General features: G+C 37.7%; 3 protein-coding genes across 4 annotated transcripts; 2 read left to right on the top strand and 1 right to left on the bottom strand.

Moving 5' to 3' along the window:
• Positions 1-798: 798 nt before the first annotated feature.
• On the top strand, positions 799-3,109 carry LOC125238091. The gene is made up of 4 exons (XM_048145379.1): positions 799-896; positions 1,780-1,950; positions 2,455-2,536; positions 3,087-3,109. The coding sequence occupies exons 1-4, from the start codon at positions 834-836 to the stop codon at positions 3,107-3,109; spliced, it is 339 nt and encodes a 112-aa protein (XP_048001336.1). The 5' UTR covers positions 799-833.
• Positions 3,110-3,251: 142 nt separating this feature from the next.
• LOC125237945 lies at positions 3,252-13,107 on the top strand. The gene is made up of 7 exons (XM_048145189.1): positions 3,252-3,380; positions 3,642-3,873; positions 4,849-5,038; positions 6,578-6,677; positions 7,688-7,801; positions 11,858-11,979; positions 12,681-13,107. The coding sequence occupies exons 1-7, from the start codon at positions 3,284-3,286 to the stop codon at positions 12,837-12,839; spliced, it is 1,014 nt and encodes a 337-aa protein (XP_048001146.1). The 5' UTR covers positions 3,252-3,283; the 3' UTR covers positions 12,840-13,107.
• Positions 13,108-14,933: 1,826 nt separating this feature from the next.
• Positions 14,934-19,792, bottom strand: LOC125237989 (DNA polymerase interacting tetratricopeptide repeat-containing, protein of 47 kDa). 2 transcript variants are annotated; one of them, XM_048145250.1, is made up of 4 exons: positions 19,657-19,792; positions 19,385-19,573; positions 17,517-17,707; positions 14,934-15,971 (listed from the first exon to the last, which is right to left on the bottom strand). In XM_048145250.1, exons 2-4 carry the CDS (start codon positions 19,535-19,537, stop codon positions 15,155-15,157), a joined length of 1,161 nt encoding a protein of 386 aa, XP_048001207.1. In that variant the 5' UTR covers positions 19,538-19,573; positions 19,657-19,792; the 3' UTR covers positions 14,934-15,154. The 2 variants fall into 2 exon arrangements, with proteins under 2 accessions (XP_048001207.1, XP_048001208.1); XM_048145251.1 differs by lacking the exons at positions 19,385-19,573; positions 19,657-19,792 and adding an exon at positions 18,305-18,393.
• Between the last annotated feature and the right edge of the window lie 993 nt (positions 19,793-20,785).

Here is a 20,785-nt window from a genome sequence, read left to right on the forward strand (position 1 = left end):
AAAACACGTGTTTCCGAGCTAGTGAGGGGAAAATAAATATTTAGTATAATGTATATATACCTTATACTTATCTAGCAACTGTACAGTTAAAATCATTTTTGTAGTCACTTTCAAATATGTTTGTACTTATACCTAATTTATTTAATTATTGTTACCACAGCGCTTTAGGTATTATTCAAAAATATTTAGAAATGTATCCAAGTGCAATAATGTTGTAAAAATATACTTAAATACATGTATTGTGATGAAATCTACAAGTCTAGATGTGTATTTTAAAGAATATAAATATAAAGTGTTAATCGACTTCGGATTTTTCTTTTTAAATTCCCTTAAAAATCCTTGAAATTACACACACATCATAGAAATTTAGGTATAAAATAAACGTGAAAATAAAATAGAAATATTATACTCGCCCATTTTGCAGAATACACGGTGTATTTGTAGTTACTTTTGTGTTCTTTTTTTATTAATAATAAATTTTTGAAAATGGAGGGAAATAGCCCATAATATTATGTATAGTCCATTAAATTTGTTTGTCAGTTAAAAAGGCTCGAAATTAAAGTTTTCTGTCGAAGAGATAACCCGCTTGCGCACATGTTTTAATTTACTGTTTTTTTAATCGACATAAATTACTACTTTTCCTTATTAAAGTCTGTTAAATTTTAAATATGACATAAAACCGCTAAAATTTAATTACATATGATATACATCAGTATTGTAAAATTGTAGCAAGGACATTTTAATATTTACGTATAAAAAGTTATGGTCAAGGCTATAAAATAATTGGCAATTATTTCAAGTTCGCGCAGTAGTTTCTTCGAGATGAGGCCAAAATGGACGTTCGCATTCGCGCGTGCGCGCTGCTGGCAATATGGCTGACCTGGCTGGAAATGGCGGTAAATATATTTTTTTTCTTTTTGAACTAGACAACGCTGGACCAAGGTATTTGCAAGGATAAACTTTCGCATTGTTATCCAAAAATATGATGGCAATAATGAAACTCCATTTATTATGTTCAAGTGGGTGCATAAAAAGCTTAGACGTTAGACGGTCTTTATTTAGGTCACAGTTGTCATCAACTCATCATCTTGCCAGGATTTGATGATGGTAACTTGTACTTAACTGTTGAGGGAATCTCCAAATGCAAGATTTCATGCACTAAGTACCTACAGGAGCAATGAATTTTTGAGGAACGTCGGAGGTCAAATGGATTGAAGGCACGAATTTTTTTTCTTGGAATAAGGCAAAAAGCAATTAAGTAATAAGATGATTTTTTGGGGAGTAGAAAAGCAACGAGGCATGTTAGCAACGAGGTAGATGTGAAAATGGTGGTATTGTAGATTGTTAAGCTGTTTTAATTGTGTCAAACCATAAGTAGCAAACAGGCATACAGTAAACGGACTCAGTAGACTTCATGCCTACTGAACGCGAGGAATATTATCAATCTATACTTAACTTAAAAGAAGAAACTGACTGACTGACATATCAACGCACAGCCGAAACCGCTGCTCCTAAAGATTCTAAATTTGGCACGTAGGTTCCTTATAAGGTGTAGAGGAGCACTAAGAAAGGACTTTTCAAAATTCACCTCCTAAGGGGGTTAAATGGGGGTCCAAAGTTTTTATGGGAAAACAAGATTAGATTAGTACGCGGGCGAAGCCGCGGGAAAAGCTAGTTATCAATTTTTTCCTACTTATTCAATTTAATGCTTGTTTTGAAACATGAAAATAAGAGTGTGTCAGAGGGTTGAAAAATTAGTACATTTTTATTTTCCACCAGATTCCCTACAACATCCGCAATCACCCATGCTGTCAAGACATAAGCGAGAACCTGACCCTGGCCATGATCATAGACGCCTTCGAGATCTACGGCCACGACCCCACGGACAAGCTGGACAACCTCTGGCTGTACCAGCAGGAGATGCTCAAGGTCAAGACTGCTGAGGACCAGGTATGATCCTCAGCCAGATCCCTTACAACATCCGCAAGTGTCCTTGCTGTAAAGACTGGAGAACCTCTGGCTCTACCAGCAGGAGATGGAGACCAACGACCCTCAACTAGATCCCATACGACATCCACAAGTGTCCTTGCGGTCAAGACATGAGAACCTCACTCTGGTCATGATCCTTTGGACGCAATCAGGGTTGAGCTTTCTAAATTGTGCCGTTCTCTAAAAGGTACCACCTTGTTGCTTAAGCATAAGGAGGCTCTAACAGGTAATTATTTATATTATAAAGATACGAAAAAATTTCGTCCTTATGGTAGGTGACAACGTGGTACCTATGATACCTTTTATTTGAAAATGCCACTATTTTGTGATGGAAGCAGATGATAAACAGAGTTCGCTATTTTTGTTACACCTAGCATGATCTATCTAGTTTTTGGAACAGTTTACTCCTAGACCTTTTATATCGAGTCACAATTCATTAATAATAATAAAATAAAGTGTTTCTAGTACATAATCAACGAGCGAGTGCACGTCGCAACGGACCATCTTAGCCGCTTCATTCAGCTCCACGTAAAAGAATTGAAGGCAAGTAACAGACATGACAAATACTTACATATAATTTTCTTTGGGCCACTTGCACGAACGAAAGTGGAGGGTTAACCCACCATTTTATATGGAATTTGACAGATGACTGCCTACTAACCCCGAGTTAAACTTAAATGTTTGGAGCAAGTAGGCCTTAAAGGGTTAATAGAGGGAAAATAGAAGAGACCAAGAACTTAAATGGATAATCTTAGAATCTAGAAGTAAAAAGACACTGCCAGCCCCTAAAGCACAACTTGCCTTGTCGCGCGCGAGTCCATACATCAAGCGCTATTTCAAGTATGGACTCGCGCGCGACGAGGCGAGTTGCGCTAAAGGTTCAGACTGACATCCGTAGAGAATATGTCACCTGAAGAAGAACTCTGAATTATTAATAAACTATTCTCAATAAAATATTAAGCTTCTTTGAAGAAACTTGTCAGATAAGAGTTAACTCTTTCCAACAACAAGAGCGATAAATAGGAAGATAGGAGTAGGTAAACTTTCTTTGAAATTTATCCATCTATTCCTGGTTATTCCCGCCGCCTTCTGTGCAGAGCTTATAGAATTCACAACCTGACCACCACCACCAAAAAGTCTACAGTTCTGTCCGTCTGTTCTGAAGAAAGTCTGGTGATGAGATGAGACTACAGTCTACACACACCCAGATTCACAAACTAAACAAGGAGATTTTTACAATGTTAATTTCAATGAACAGGTACTATTGATAACCCTGGACGATGTCATAGACAACATGCTGACTATGTACGAGAATCACAACTCCATAGCAGCTGAAAGAAAGGCCACGTACTCTGGCGGCCCAGTCCCAATGGAATTCTATCTGAGTCAAGGTACTGATCTTTTATTATACTTATTATGATGAAGTGATACTCAATTAAAGATAGTCAACCAAGGGCGGATCATTGGGGTATTGACCCCTCACATCCCCCCATCTCCTTCCTGGGACCTAAGATTTGTGTATGCAACATAATTACATCATTAGACATTTAAACACTTGTGTGACCCTATTACGAAACCCGCTTACGCTCGTTTCATAAAACTAAATTATATACCAGTTGCATAAACCACTTTTATCACCGTTCTCTTTCCAGAATACCGTTGCGGCAAGAACGTGTACATATTCGTATCAGAGCTGTACAGCGACATCTACAACATGGGCCGCGGGCCGGCGCCATTTTGTAAAGACCGCTCGTTCGTGTTCATGGGCTTCCTACATTACCACGACGAGCAGAAATACTATTTAATTGATGACCCTAGTGTTACGTTCCCTACTGACAACTACTTGCATGGGCTTGAGTGTCATATTGGCATCTGTATCTTCAGGTAAGAAAGTGCTAACACATGTCTACCCCAGACCAAGGTCATGCACATACTATCCTGTTGGAGAGAGCGAGAAAGAACTATTGTTACTCGCTGTCATTTACGTGAAAAATATCCGAGGTCGCGGTGCGGTACGACAGTTTGTTAACTACTTAATAACCGCTAGCGACATCCATCTTTTAAGAAGATTTAACTTATTTAATTAAAAGTATTCTTCAACCAAAAACGTCACTCAGATCTGGGGCAAAAGACATCAGTCAAGTGTAGGCTTAGTTGTCATGTAAGTACGTTTTGATGTTAAACCATTTAACTAAAATCCCACAAAATGAGGGAACCACCAGTCCTGCTAGAGAATATACACAAACAAACGTAAACGTTTTCTAAAACACTTAAGTACCTCATTCTTTCTACCACTACGAGTAGAAAAAGCTTTTTCAAAAAGAGCTCGACGTAGGTGACACTTCCAAATACCATCGTTATCATAGATTTAGGGCCGGTTGCATCAAACCGTCTGTCACCGTTAAAGCGTTCGTTACATTTTATTGTATGGGAAGTTCCATAGACGTCTGCTGCGTGACGATGACGTGTCTGTCAAATGTGGTTGATGCAACTGGCCCTTAACATAGAAAAGTCCACCAAATGAGGGGAGTACCAATCGTGCTTGCGAACACACTCTAAAACTATTATTAAAATTAGTTTTTTATCATATAGAAACGTCTGCGAGCGATATTACATACTTTTAAATTTAAGGAAAAACATGTTTGCTATAACGCCACCCTAAGGTGGTTGAGAATTGAGGGAAGGCATGGATAAATTCGCACACATCCAGCAGGCCTCCGTGGCGCAGTTGGAAGCACGATGGCCCCGGCAAGGCCAGAGGTCGCAGGTTCGAGTCCTGCCGGAGGTGTGACGTTTTCTATTTTTCCTTTAATTTAAAAATATCTATTATAAAACTTACCTCATTCTTTCTCCCACCAGGTTTCCCTTCAAAAAGCTCCTTCAGAAAGAGCGTGACGTGGTAACACTCCCGAAAGCCATAGTGAAGTGCGGACTAGTCATGTACAAACTACCTCCCTTATCGGCCGCGTCTTGTATCATCGCCTCCGGGTCGTTCATACTGGACTTCAATGTTCAGGGCCTGCGGTATAGACATCATGATTTTTTGCTGGTAAGATTTGTCTTACAATACAGGATTTTTTATACTACGTCGGTGGCTAACAAGCAGACGTCCCTGGTAACAGTATAATAAAGAGTACTATCGGACAGTATGGCCACTCCCGCTCCCCACTGAAAGTGCCGCCTACCCCCTCTCGGCTACCTCACAGTTACTGCCTGTCAAAAACGCGAACAGTCGACCTGTCATATCTCACTCGTACAAGCATGGTACGCGTTCACCCACAAGAGCTTAGAATGTGTGCCAGGAATGCGCCTCTTTCATATATTTATCTCCACTAAAAAATCAAGTCAATTCGTCGCTCCGTTTTGCCGTGAAAGACGGACAAACAAACAGACACACACACTTTCCCATTTATAATATTAGTATGGATTAACTGGCGCAGTCAGTAGGATCCGAACAATCGACTCCTACGCTCCCAAAGAAAAAAATCCTGTTTTTAATACGTTACTTATTACGCGTCATAGAATATGACATTAATTGTATGGAAAAAGTAAACAGCGTATCCTATAAGGCCTATAAATAACGTATTTAAAACTAAATATAAGAAGATCATACCATTCCATACATTAAAATGCGACCGCCTAAGAACGCGCATACACTACACCACACATAGATGGCGCCACACAAAATGCCTTGTTGCCATCGATTATTTGTAGATTGGCGTTGTGTCACTTTCGAGCCATAAATCTATGTCAAAAGTGACACTTAACGCCATTTACAAGTACAATCTACATTTAATCTATGATATGACATTAATTGTATGGAAAAAGTAAACAGCGTATCCTATAAGGCCTATAAATAACGTATTAAAAACTTAATTTTTTTTCTTTGGAAGCGTAGGACAGCAAACCCGAAGTTTGTACATTTGGATCACGTCTCCGATTTTGATATAAAAATTGGTAGGCTGATAGAGTCCATGATGAAGCAAGATCCACTAGGTTTCCCAAAATGTCCTAGGTTGTTTGTATGAAACCATCCTTTTTTGTTACCAGATTTCTATACATTTTCGGTAACAAAAAAGGAAAGTTTCATACAAACAACCTAGAACATTTTGGGAAACCTAGTGGATCTTGCTCAGCATCATGGACTTCGTCAGCCTACCAATTTTTATCAAAATCGGAGATGTGATTCAAATGTACAAACTTTTCGGGAATTGCTCAAGAGTAGGTTGTTCGGATCCTACTGACTGCGCCAGTTAAAGCGATATAAACACGTGATTTGCAACAACTATTTACTAGAACCATACATACATTAACATACATTAAAAACTAGCTCAGGACCGGGACAAGTGGCGTACTAGAAGAGAGGCCTATGCTCAGCAGAGGGCGATAAAGGGCTGATATGATGATGATGATGACATTTTCTATGACGTTTACGTTATCTAGTAAGTTGTAAATAACTCCAGGGGCCCATTTCTCGAAGCTACAAGTTACAATTTACAAAAAGACTTCCGCTTGTAACATGTAACTTTCAGTTTTGAGAAATGGGTCACTGGTAGCCACATTGATTCATACAAGATTTGCCTTGCAGACGATACCAAATGGAGGTCCATACTACACCAAAGAGCGAGGAACGCCGCTGGTCTGCAATCACCACGTTTGTGAGTGGAACTACACCAATCATTATGGAGGTAAATTAAAATAAATAGAGTCTAGTCTATTTCCGTTAGGGAGCGTTCAAGTATTACGTAACGCAATTTGGGGGGGAGGGGGGTCTCGTAAAACGTTACGATGCGTTACAGGGGCGGGAGGGGGTCTTTCTTACAACACGTTACGTAACATTGTTTTTTTTTTAATTAGGAAATTAAAACTCCCAAATTGGCAACCCGGAAAGGGCGATTTACGTTTTACGAGGAATCCCTCGATTGTATTAGTCTGGTCGTCATTTTTAATTTGCTCTCGCAAGTTGGAAAGCCTTTTCGTTTCAGTATTATTACTGCAAATGGGCATTTCTCAGAGTGCTTCAACTTTTTTGATTTCGGTGGCAGCATTATTACCCGAGCCCCGTAAGCGTAGCATGAGTTTTCTTTGTTTTTGGTAGAAATCCGCGACTTCTATTTAAATTGACCGAATTTTATGTGACTCTTACAGGAGTCACGTAAAAATGTTGCCACCGAAATCAAAAAAATTTAAACGCTCTGAGCCCAAATACAATTAAAACTATACCAAGGATAAAAACAATAATATAACTTTTTGCGACTTTTGGGTAAAAATGGTCACTAGAATGTTACATAACGTTTAGAGGGGGGGGTACAGTAAAACGTTACGGTGCGTTACAAGGGGGGGGTCAAAAATCTTCAAAAATTGCGTTACGTAATACTTGAACGCTCCCTTATAACCTGACTAACCGTTTGTCTTATCCGTCAATCCGGCAAACACGATTTATTTAATCAAATTCGATTACCTACCACAAAGATAGACAGCGCTACTGTTTTACAGGGATATTAGACTAGCTATTGTTTTACAGGGATATTACAGTTTGTGGCTTGGCAAATTGGTGCAGAGTTTACTAAGTCGTATTCTAATTTCTAGCCATCGTCAAGAATTTTATATGCGTGACGATAAAATTTATATCCCAATTAGATGCTTAACTCTAGCCAAAAATATTGTTCAATAGATAAAAACCTTTACAAATCTCCAGGTCCATTCCTGATCCCCGGCGACCCTGGCAGCGGCATTGACCCCGTACCCCCCTACGTGGAAGCCTCCACCAAACCCCCAGAAGTCGAGGAGGCGGAGAACATAACTATACCTTGTGAGTTGGCTGGTTTATCAGTGCCATCTATCGTGCAATTAGAGAACTACCGACGTTTTATTATTCTCGGATGAAGCACGTGTTGTAACCGATCGAAGATTTTGTGTATACTTTGTACGAAACTAGTTGCGTTCGAAGAGTTTTAATCCTTTGTAAGGATCTCTTTGCAGGTTCAAAATAATAGGAAGGTAAGGTTTGTTAGGTAACTTTAGATGCCTAAAGAGCAGGGGCAGTCGTTCTAGTTTACAAGCCAAATATCCTACTTATAATAAAACTTGAGGCAGGGAAAACTATCACATTCATAATAGACCCAGAGCCCAGGCCCGCCAGACCTTCCTCAAATTCTCAAGGATGAAACTTTGGGACAATGTAGAGTTCATATCGGCGGTTAATGTGTGCATATTTTCTAGTTCGGCCCATCGGCCAATTTTTTGCTATCAAGTGATGAAGGTGAAAAAAAAAAGTGCTTACTTTCCTTAAATTCTCAAGGCTGATTTTTATATATGTGTTAGAGCACGTTGTTAGAAATTGGTTATCATCAATGCCAGACCGTTTCCGCCGGCCATAACTTTTGCCAGACGCGACAAAGTTGGCAAAAAACGACTCTAACTTACCTCATTTTCTCAAGCCTGATTTTGATATATGATACGCAGGGACCTATAACTAGACCGTTTGTAAGCAGCCAGACCAATCGGATGGACCCAACCATCCGCCAGACCGACTTAAAGTTTCGATATGAGCATTAGTAGAATTGAAATATTCCGGGTCTATAAAAGCTAAAAACTTGAATTTTCTACATTAAGCTACGTGTATATTGTATACTTGACGTTATAAGCGACTTTCAAAAATTTTACTTCTAAGGAAATAAAAAAATTAAAGTTTATATGTGGTGCAAGATTAATTTTAAGCTATGAATTTTATTTACACTGCGTAAGTACATGTGTATTTTATTATAAATATAACTTTTACCAGACGCGACAAAGTTGGCAAAAAACGACTCTAACTTACCTGATTTTCTCAAGCCTGATTTTGGTATATGATACGCAGGGACCTGTAACCAGACCGTTTGTAAGCAGCCAGACCAATCGGATGGACCCAACCATCCGCCAGACCGACTTAGTTTCGATATGAGCATTAGTAGAATTGAAATATTCTGGGTCTATAAAAGCTAAAAACTTGAATTTTCTACATTAAGCTACGTGTATATTGTATACTTGACGTAATAAGCGACTTTCAAAAATTTTACTTCTAAGGAAATAAAAAAATGAAAGTTTATATGTGGTGCAAGATTAATTTTAAGCTATGAATTTTATTTACACTGCGTAAGTACATGTGTATTTTATTATAAATATAACTTTTACCAGACGCGACAAAGTTGGCAAAAAACGACTCTAACTTACCTCATTTTCTCAAGCCTGATTTTGATATATGATACGCAGGGACCTGTAACTAGACCATTTGTAAGCAGCCAGACCAATGGGATGGACCCAACCATCCGCCAGACCGACTTAAAGTTTCGATATGAGCATTAGTAGAATTGAAATATTCCGGGTCTATAAAAGCTAAAAACTTGAATTTTCTACATTAAGCTACGTGTATATTGTATACTTGACGTAATAAGCGACTTTCAAAAATTTTACTTCTAAGGAAATAAAAAAATGAAAGTTTATATGTAGTGCAAGATTAATTTTAAGCTATGAATTTTATTTACACTGCGTAAGTACATGTGTATTTTATTATAAATTTAAAGAAGAAAAGTAAATTAAACTTTTTTTCGGCCGTCGAACAAGGTGGTTTAAAATTAGTTTTAAGATCGATCCTTTTTAATTTGTGGGCGAGGGACCTCACACTATGTATAAAGGCACTATGTGTATGTTGCATATAATGTCAAATCCCTCGCATACTACAAAAGTTATTTAAGCATTTATATAAGTTCAGTTAAAATGAGGTGGAAAGTATAAGTGTATATGTTGTGTACACCTGTAAAGTATTCTAAACTTTTTATAACGGCATACATGTATTTGAAGAATGCCAAAAATTTATTCGTGTCTGAAAATTCAGCATCTCCGACATGGGTTATAACGGGGTTGATGATGTTCGTATTGAGTACAAATGTTTAAACTTCCTAAACTTGTAATTCTAAAGTTCGTCACTTAGGTATGTTACCATGTTTTGTAGGAGAAAGGAAATTCGTTTAGTTATATACCGTTGTAACATTGATTGTTTACTTCTTTGAATTGAATATTTAATTTATAATGCACTGTACCAATTTGTTTTTTCCTTGTTTACGTTATTTATAATATAAAATTCAATTCGTTATTCAAGTTTTTAGCTTTTATAGACCCGGAATATTTCAATTCTACTAATGCTCATATCGAAACTTTAAGTCGGAACATATAAACTTTCATTTTTTTATTTCCTTAGAAGTAAAATTTTTGAAAGTCGCTTATTACGTCAAGTATACAATATACACGTAGCTTAATGTAGAAAATTCAAGTTTTTAGCTTTTGATAGACCCAGAATATTTCAATTCTACTAATGCTCATATCGAAACTTTAAGTCGGTCTGGCGGATGGTTGGGTCCATCCGATTGGTCTGGCTGCTTACAAACGGTCTGGTTACAGGTCCCTGCGTATCATATACCAAAATCAGGCTTGAGAAAATGAGGTAAGTTAGAGTCGTTTTTTGCCAACTTTGTCGCGTCTGGTAAAAGTTATATTTATAATAAAATACACATATACTTACGCAGTGTAAATAAAATTCATAGCTTAAAATTAATCTTGCACCACATATAAACTTTCATTTTTTTATTTCCTTAGAAGTAAAATTTTTGAAAGTCGCTTATTACTTACGTCAAGTATACAATATACACGTAGCTTAATGTAGAAAATTCAAGTTTTTAGCTTTTATAGACCCGGAATATTTCAATTCTACTAATGCTCATATCGAAACTTTAAGTCGGTCTGGCGGATGGTTGGGTCCATCCGATTGGTCTGGCTGCTTACAAACGGTCTAGTTACAGGTCCCTGCGTATCATATATCAAAATCAGGCTTGAGAAAATGAGGTAAGTTAGAGTCGTTTTTTGCCAACTTTGTCGCGTCTGGTAAAAGTTATATTTATAATAAAATACACATGTACTTACGCAGTGTAAATAAAATTCATAGCTTAAAATTAATCTTGTACCACATATAAACTTTCATATTTTTATTTCCTTAGAAGTAAAATTTTTGTAAGTCGCTTATTACGTCAAGTATACAATATACACGTAGCTTAATGTAGAAAATTCAAGTTTTTAGCTTTTATAGACCCGGAATATTTCAATTCTACTAATGCTCATATCGAAACTTTAAGTCGGTCTGGCGGATGGTTGGGTCCATCCGATTGGTCTGGCTGCTTACAAACGGTCTAGTTACAGGTCCCTGCGTATCATATATCAAAATCAGGCTTGAGAAAATGAGGTAAGTTAGAGTCGTTTTTTGCCAACTTTGTCGCGTCTGGCAAAAGTTATGGCCGGCGGAAACGGTCTGGCATTGATGATAACCAATTTCTAACAACGTGCTCTAACACATATATAAAAATCAGCCTTGAGAATTTAAGGAAAGTAAGCACTTTTTTTTTTCACCTTCATCACTTGATAGCAAAAAATTGGCCGATGGGCCGAACTAGAAAATATGCACACATTAAACGCCGATGTGAACTCTACATTGTCCCAAAGTTTCATCCTTGAGAATTTGAGGAAGGTCTGGCGGGCCTGGGCTCTTGATCTATAACTGTGCAAACCTTTAAAATTTTTAATATGTGCTTTGGAAACTAAAGCTAAGAAAGCATAGTTTTGCAGATTCCGAGACCCAGAGTTTGGAGATCGTACAGTCAGATTCCGAGGTCGTTGCAACATTTATGGGAGACGAAGTCTTACATCATCAGCACCACATGACTCATAAATTTACCACATCTTTTTTAACCCATGTTTGTTTTGGGCAAAGGCTAAAAATCTAATACATAGCATAACAATCCATTCACTGATACTCACATACAATCTGGACGACATATTCCAGATATCCTAGAAGGCTGCCTATTCATGTACCCGCCCAACTACGGGTCCATCGCTGGCAAGAGCTACATGGACCCCGTTGATATGCACGAAGACCGGTTCACTTGTAATGCTGCAGGAAACAAGGTAATTTATCATACATACTTCCAATCACGCCTATATCATTTAATAAGTCAGGTAGAAATATATAAAGTAACTGAATTGACCGTGACGTCGCTCAATTCGATGTCATATCGACGACCGGCCTGGCTCAGTCGGTAGACCCTGCCTGCTAAGCCGCGGTCCTGGGATTCGAATCCCGAGGGCATTTATTTGTGTGATGAGCACAGATATTTGTTCCTGAGTCATGGATGTTTTCTATGTATATAAGTATATATATACCTATGTAAACAACTTTGTATACCATGGTTTTGCAATAAATTATTATCTTAAGTAAGTAAATATTCTTTATTGCACCATTTTACATGTTATAAATATACAGAATGTTGAGTGAGAGTATAACTAGGTAACAACAGGCGGTCTTATCGCTAAAAAGCGATCTCTTCCAGACAACCTCTATCTATTTATCTTATCTATTTAAGTATGTATATCGTCGCTTAGCACCCATAGTTACAAGCTATGCTTAGTTTGGGGCTAAGTTGATCTGTGTAAGGCGTCCCCAATATTTATTATTATTATTTATTTATATTAATTTCATATTAGCAAGTCTATCTAACTTCTTATTTTTACACATACAATACTTTTAAGGGATCTAAGTCGGGAAAGTACAAAAAGTGTGGGTAAATTTTCTTACCTCAGACGATAAACTCAATATTGCGTTTACACAGGGTCTATACTGGTACCCGCAATGGATGGGCGCCATGCCGCACCACCCGTACACGTCCATCCACATGGACAGCGAGCACCAGGCGGTGGCGCCGCCCGGCGCCGTCGTGTACCCCCACCAGCAGGAGTTCGAGCGGGAGGAGCTCGCCGATCTAGACTAGAATACGGACTATTGAATCTAGAATCAAATAACTTCAACAATCGACAATGATCCAATTAAAAACTTTTTTTTTTTTGAGAATTCTCGATTCCGAGACGCAGATTTGAGTCTCGGAATCGAGAATTCTATAACAATCTCTATTACGAGAATTCTCGATTCCGGCACAAAAATATGTATCATGTAATCGAGAATTCTTTGATCATCAATTCTTGGTATCTTCTAACTCCTGTAACTGGTCTATTTTTTTTTTAAATAAATAATAAATTACTTACTTTTTTTTTCCTTTTTAACCCAAATATCCATACTAAATATTATAAATGGGATGGGAAAATGTGTGTGTTGTTTGTCCGTCTTTCACCGCAAAACGGTCCGACGTGATTTTTTAATTGGAGTTAGTTGAAGGGATGAAGATTGAAATAGACTACTTTTTGTCTCTTAGACCACTTTCCTAAAATGGGAGGGGGGGTCACAATTTGTATGGAGCATTCCGCAATTTTCGAATTTAACGCAAGTGAAGCCGCAGGCAAAAGCTAGCATCCGCTATGGATGGGCGCCATGCCGCACCACCCGTACACGTCCATCCACATGAAAAATGAAAATGAAATGAAAATGAAATATTTATTTTTCAAGTAGGCATATTACAATGCGCATATGAACGTCAAATAAAGCTACGCCGGCTCTAACCCTACGCCTCAGCCTCGAGAAGATTTCAGTCCCCCCTCAGTTGGGAGGGGGGTATCCACTATGGGACCGGCAAGAAACTCGGCGGGCAACTTCTTTTCAAAACATTACATCTTATAATTAACATGCATTAAATAACAACATACAATTTAACATGCAAAAGTATTCATCAAAGAATATGAACAGACTAGGTACTCTATGGAAATCAATTTCAATAAATTATATTATTGCTTAATAATACGTCGTTCTTCTTCAGAGAAAACATATCAAATTGTCATAGAAGAAAAAGATAATATGAATCTCAATATCATTAAATATGTAATTTACCTACACAACATAAAATATAAAATATTTGATGTGCTTTCTTATCTGAACTGTGTCCTCTATACATAATACAATTATTTTAATTGCTATTCGTTTTTTGTAGTTTCTGGTTCGGGCCATGCATGTTTGTCTGTCAAATAGTCCTCGACTCTGTAATAAGCCTTTAACATCAATGATTTTTTTAAGTAGTTCTTAAGAGCTGGGAGGGGTAATCTCAAAGCAGTGTCAGGTAACTTATTATAAAAATGAATGCATTGCCCAACAAATGACTTCTGTACTTTACGGACACGAAACTTCTTTATGGCAAGCTTATTTTTGTTTCTAGTGTTATAATTATGGATATGAGAATTCTTAGTGAAACAGTCTAAATTCTTAACAACATAAATAATTAATTATTATACTATCATAAATGTATTGGGAAGCTACAGTTAAGATATTAATTTCTTTGAAGAGTTCTCTTACTGATTCACGTGTTCCTAAGTTGTAAATAGAACGAATGGCTCTCTTTTGTAATACAAAGATAGTCTGTATGTCAGCTGCTTTGGACATGGACAGCGAGCACCAGGCGGTGGCGCCGCCCGGCGCCGTCGTGTACCCGCATCAGCAGGAGTTCGAGCGGGAGGAACTTGCCGATCTAGACTAGAATACGGACTGTTGAAGCTAGAATCAAATAACTTGTGGATTTAATGTGATTTAATATTCCATATAAACGTCTATTTTCGAGAATTCCCGATTCCGAGATGCAGATTTGTGTGTCGGGATCGAGAATTTTAGGATCGTCAATTCTTGGTTTCTTCTAACTCCTGTAACTGGTCTACTTTTTTTAAATAAACGGAAATTACTGAAAAATACCTTCTTATTTTAATTTGTTAATACTCTAAAAATAATCGAGATATTCGAGAATATTCAAAATAAAAATATGTATTATGAGAATTCTCGATTCCGATATGCAGATTTATGTCTAGGGGTCGAGAATTTTAGGATCGTCAATTCTTGGTACCATGTAACTTTTTTAAATAAATATAAATTACAGAAAAATACGTCCTCATTTTATTCTGTGGGACATATTCATGGCAAAAAAACGCATAGATGTATTTACAAATTATAATCTTTGAAAATTTATATAATAAACTTACATTTGTATATCACCAATAGAGTTTGAAGTACAAAAGTGAAATATAGAGTATAAAACAAAATGTAGAGTGTAGCTTACAGGCACGAAATGATAATTATTTTAAGTTTAACCTGTTTAACATTTTGGGAACAATTCAGAGTCAACTGATATCAACTTCTAGTCCTGTTTCTACCAATTTACGAGAAATATCCCGAAAGAAACCTTTTCTCAACTTCGCTACCTCGCGGCACCACTACAAAGGCAGGCGTTCCACCTTTCACCTCAAAATATTTCATTTTCAATATATCTCCTAAATCTTTGCTCATATCAATAATATGTGGAATCTTGTTATAACCTTCTGAATACACATTAATTTTATCCGTTCCATATTTGTTTTCAGAGTCCCACTGGGCTGGGAACACTTTAGACAACTGAGCTTCTAATGGGACATCCTCGGGGCAATCTACGATAAAATCCGTTAACATATGTTCTGGATAGAACAAAAGAATTGGCCATTGTAACTTCCCATCTTCTAAATGCACGATTTTATCATGAGCGCCAGGCATACTAGGTTCTAACTTAGACAAATCTAGATCATCATCGTCATCACAGTTAGCAATGCGGATACCTCGCTCCAAAATCGCTTTTATAACCTCATCTTTGTCTTGCCGCTTGACTTGTTGTAGTCTTTCCTGCTTCCGTTTATCTCTGGCTTGAATGAGGACTTTCTTCTTAGTTTTAGCTATGAGTTCTGTTGCTTCTGTGTCACTAGGGTTAGCTTGAAGGAGTTTATCGCAATGTTCGAGGCATTTATCGTAGTTAGCTATCTCAAAGGCGGACTTAGCTGCACGTAGGCGAGCTTTAATGTGATCTGGTTTGAAAGTTAAGGCTCGTTCACTGTCGGCGAGGGCTGAACGGTAGTTTTTGAGGTGGTACTGCGCGGCCGCTCGGTTGTTGTATAGGAATGCGTTCATTTCGGCGTCTTCGCATTTAACTTTTATGCCTTCTGTGTAGCTGAAATTATAAGTAAACAAATATAAAAATAGTTCACGGATTTACAATCGTACATGAATGATGCAATGAACATTTTAAAAATATGTATTTGGTGTTGTTATACCTGTTACTAATATTATACACCGTGTTTCCGGTAACACTCAAAACCTCAGACACCCCAACTGATTTTTATTTTTTTAAACTCATCTAGAGTATTCATCTTTTAATCTGATGGTTACTTTTTTTTTAATTGAATTTTTAATGTTTTGGTCAGCTCTACTTGACTTTTAGCTCCACACTCAATAAAATAATTGCTAACTTCCACCATAAACCACAAAACTATTTATTTGTGTACGTTACTGCAACGACATAAGGTTTACCAATAGACATCTAAGATGTCACTGTAAAACACTTTTTCTCAAACATGCAATGAAATATTGTCTTTACGTTCCTTAAAATGGGCTGGGAAGTATCGCTTTTTGGGCGCAACAACTCGAGAGGACTGTAAAGGGATTTCATATTATTTTTTAGGCCTAGGCCTGCAAAGTAACTTTTTTTTTAAATCTCGACAACATTTTTTATTTCATTGTATGTTTGAGAAAAGCACTATACATGCCTCGGCGTGAAAACGGATTCCCGGCCTCGTATCCCTATCCGGCCTCGCTCGCACGCTCGCTCGGCCGTATATAGCCACTTGGCCGGCAATCCTCACTTTCCCGGCCTCTGATGTAATGTACTATAAAGCTTTGTCACAGTAAACTTCAAATTGGACAGGTAATCAAATTTAAACCCAATGTTTAAAATGACAAGGTTGTAATTAGGTACGAGTTCAATTTGTTATGAACTGACAAACAACGTCAAACTCATAGCGAAAAAATAATCGTCCAAGTAACCAGCCAGTATTAATACCCCTAAATACTGAAAAAGGTAAACAACCTCTAGCAATGCGATATACACAATGTTGTCTTACGAGTACAATAGAATAGGCACGTAAAAAATAACTAATAATACAAATTTAAATAAAAATATTACCCCCATCAAGATATAGCTGAATCGATTCTACTCTCGATTCTGAACAAACTGTTTTCAGGTTTTGAGTGTTAAGTGAAACACGGTGTATTTGGTGAAACAAACATGAAAGAAATTATTATTTTATCTGTTATTTTTTGTTACGAAACTCCATGGAGGGTTTTCCGACAATGGTAATTATAAAGTATTGTGCATAAGGAAATCGCAAAATTTATCAGAATAAAAAAATAACTGCCTGTGTGGTGACGGGTTAAGAATTTCACCACCCCCTTTCTTCCCGTGGGTGTCGTAGAAGGCGACTATGGGATATGGGTTAAATTGTGGTGTAGGCGAGAGGCTGGCAACCTTTCACTGCAATGCCACAGTTTCGTTTTCTTTTAACCCCTTATTTGCCACGGGTGGCCCTGAGGCTTTAGTGGTTTCATGTGCTCTGCCTACCCCTTTATGGGATACAGGCGTGATTGTATGTATGTAAAAAAATAACTACAAGAAATTAAAATTTGACTCATGTATTACATATTTAAGTATCCAACTTACCCAAGTATAGCCAGCCGATAGTTCTTATGACGGAAGTTAAAATTCCCGTCCTCCTTATAGTTAGCAGCCAGTTCAAGCGCTGTATTCTCCTCCGGGTCATACTTCAGCTTGGCCAGGCCCTCGGCCAGAGCGGACATCTCGCCGTTCTCCGGCAAGTTCTTCATGAAGAACGGATGTTTGTCCATTTCTTCCTGTATTCAAGAAAACATAAAACAAGACACCGTTTGTAAATTACATACATTATGTTTGAAGTTTTGAACGTTTAGCATTATTAGAAGAAGACAGTTGTGAGTTAAAATCATACATTTAGTTCGAATTTTAATAAACTTATTTAAATAGATAATTATACGAGGGGTTAGTGGTCAAACCCGATAAGTTGAGCAACATTGTTTTTGTAATTCTATGTGCAATTTCCACAACGTTCTTATTTCTATGATAAAATATCTCGATTTATCAGGTTTTACCTCTAACCCCTCGTTATAAAACATTTAACACTAGCTCACTTTTTAATGAGATTTAAAAAAAAATTACAAATAAAAACCGAATTCGTTGTTGGTATATATTGCAAAGAGCTGTCAATGCTCTTCAAAAAGCGACATGCTGCTTCGCATAATACCGAACGTTGTCAGTACATCTAGGTGCTTGTTATTCGCCGATGATCTCAAACTCTTCCTGCAAATTAATGAACGGGGCGACTGTACCAGGCTGCAGGAGGATATTGAGGCTGTTGCGTATTGGGCTGATGTGAACAAGCTTCAATTTAACACATCTAAGTGTAAAGTCATTACCTTCACTAGAGCTCGGTCACCAGTGTATGCTACATATCATCTTAGAGACGTCTCTCTCGGCAGAGTCAGTGAAATATCCGACTTGGGACTCAAATTAGACGTGGAGATGAACTTCCGTGAGCATGTAACACAGATATGTAAAGCCGCTACTAAAACGCTTGGATTCATTATGCGGGTATCTGCACAGTTTAAAAACATCAAGGTGGCAATACTGCTGTACAATGCTTACGTCCGCAGTAAGTTAGAGTTTGGTGCGGTAGCGTGGGATCCCAGCGAGGAGAAATACAAGGTAATGGTAGAAAGAGTCCAAAGGTGTTTCGCCCGATACCTGTACAAAAGGCAGTATGGATATTACCCTCTCTTGTATCCCTCACTCTTTGTCTCGGGGATGGTGGGGCTGCAGACGCTGGAGCTCAGGCGGAAGGTACTGTTGGTGATGCACTATTATGGTGTATTACACAACACTGTAAATAATCCTAGTGTACTCGCTCGGCTCGGCCTGAATGTTCCGATGTGGCGCCCCTGTCCGCCGGGCCTGAGCGCGCTGCCCGCGCGGCGGCCGGCGCGTCTGTTCGCGGGGGTCCCCGCGCGCACCCGCCGCGCCGCTAACTCGCCCACGGCTCGCGCACTTGCTCTCCTCAATGCCATGTCCATCGATGCCCCATATGTTGACATATTCGCGGATAGTGCTGGTGGTTTTGGCAGAAAGCTCTTGCTGTTCCTTAGCCATTATTTGACCAAACACACTACCACCTAATATTTGAATTCTGAATATAATGAGTAATTAATGTATAATAATAAAAATGATTTAATTTATTTAATGACTGTTGTATTGGATTTGTTAATGATAATGATTTTTTGTGATAATTGTATGTAAGCTTAATTGTATATTTTTTACTGCTTAATTGTATTAATTGTATTATATCCGTTAGGAATAACTAGTTTGTAAGCGCTTTGGTGTAAACTGTAAGCTTGTAAATATTTGAATAAATAAATAAATAAATAATTGAGTTGCCAACTCCTGGTTTAGCAAAATAATATAAGACTCCCTGTCCCTGTATTAAGAATAATAGAACTTACTTCCCACTTGTCTTCGGACCATCCATCTGTGTATCTCTTACGCTCCAAACTGTTAATGAAATCGTCAAGCTCCTGGTCCATTTTCTGGCACAAAGCTAACCTCTCCTCGTCCGTCATAGGCTTCTTCGGCTCTTGAGAACTTCCTTCAGCCATTTTCAACAGTTAAACCTCACTTTTCACAGGTTAAGACTGAAAAAACATGAAGTTAACCAACAACTTTTTCTTCATGCGAGTTTGAGTAACTTGTACTTACGTCTAGTACGTGTACTTACGTGGCCAGCTCCTTTACGCTAGGTAGTTTTATTTAATTACTGTATTTATATAGAAGAAAAACGATAAATACTTGTTAAAGACACGCGAAATTGCACACGGCAAAATAGAAAAGATCAACGTGAACATGACATTGACATGGCACTGACAGTGACAGCAAGTTGACAGCTAAGCCGTCAAATAGTAAGGCACGCCCGTAATAATGCTAGACCGTACATTTGTATTTGTATCAGCTTATAATCTGCTTCTAATTATATTACACAATAACAATCGATCCCTGTAGCTGAAAATATCACCATACACAATCCTCTCCACAAATGTTCCAAACTCTGGGGAATAAGTTTGGAACAAAAAGAATTAAAACATTGCCTGAATTCATCTCCAAAGGTTTATCACTATAACTGCTATCATTAGAACTCAATCTGTATAAACGTCAGTCAAGCAAAGGAATGATTCATACCTTTAGTTAGCAGTGGCTACACTGCATGTATGGAATGACTGTTAGAGCCTTTCTCTAACCGCTGTCCTCGTTGTCTCCACACTGGTCAGCATGACTGGCATCTCAAGATCTGTATTAAAAAAGGGGTAACTATGACTTACAAAGTCACTAAATTATCTCTATATAATATCACACATTTAGTTCTATGCAAGTATTATTACAAGGTTAATCTCATATTATATTCTTTCCATTATAGGTTCTCAAATCTCACTGAAATCATTAATTCCAAGTTGCTTATTAAAGTTATCACAGTTCCAACTATTTCATCATCATCATTATCATTATCATGACCATTATCATTATCATGACCATTATCATTATCATGACCATTATCATTATCATGACCATTATCATTATCATGACCATTATCATTATCATGACCATTATCATTATCATGACCATTATCATTATCATGACCATTATCATTATCATGACCATCATCATGTTAGTTCCCTTTGAACTACATAAATGTAGTACTTAAATACATATGTAAAGTATCTCAAAGATACTTTCCAGTCACCATTATGGTGCATCAATATTCATACCAAAGTACTACACAAATAATGCAGTAAATCAGTAAACAAAGTCAATTTCTAACAACATTTGTCTTTCATTATAGTTGCTATTATCTC

This window comes from Leguminivora glycinivorella, chromosome 22 (genome assembly GCF_023078275.1).
Source record: "Leguminivora glycinivorella isolate SPB_JAAS2020 chromosome 22, LegGlyc_1.1, whole genome shotgun sequence".
Classification (NCBI taxonomy): Eukaryota; Metazoa; Arthropoda; class Insecta; order Lepidoptera; family Tortricidae; genus Leguminivora; species Leguminivora glycinivorella.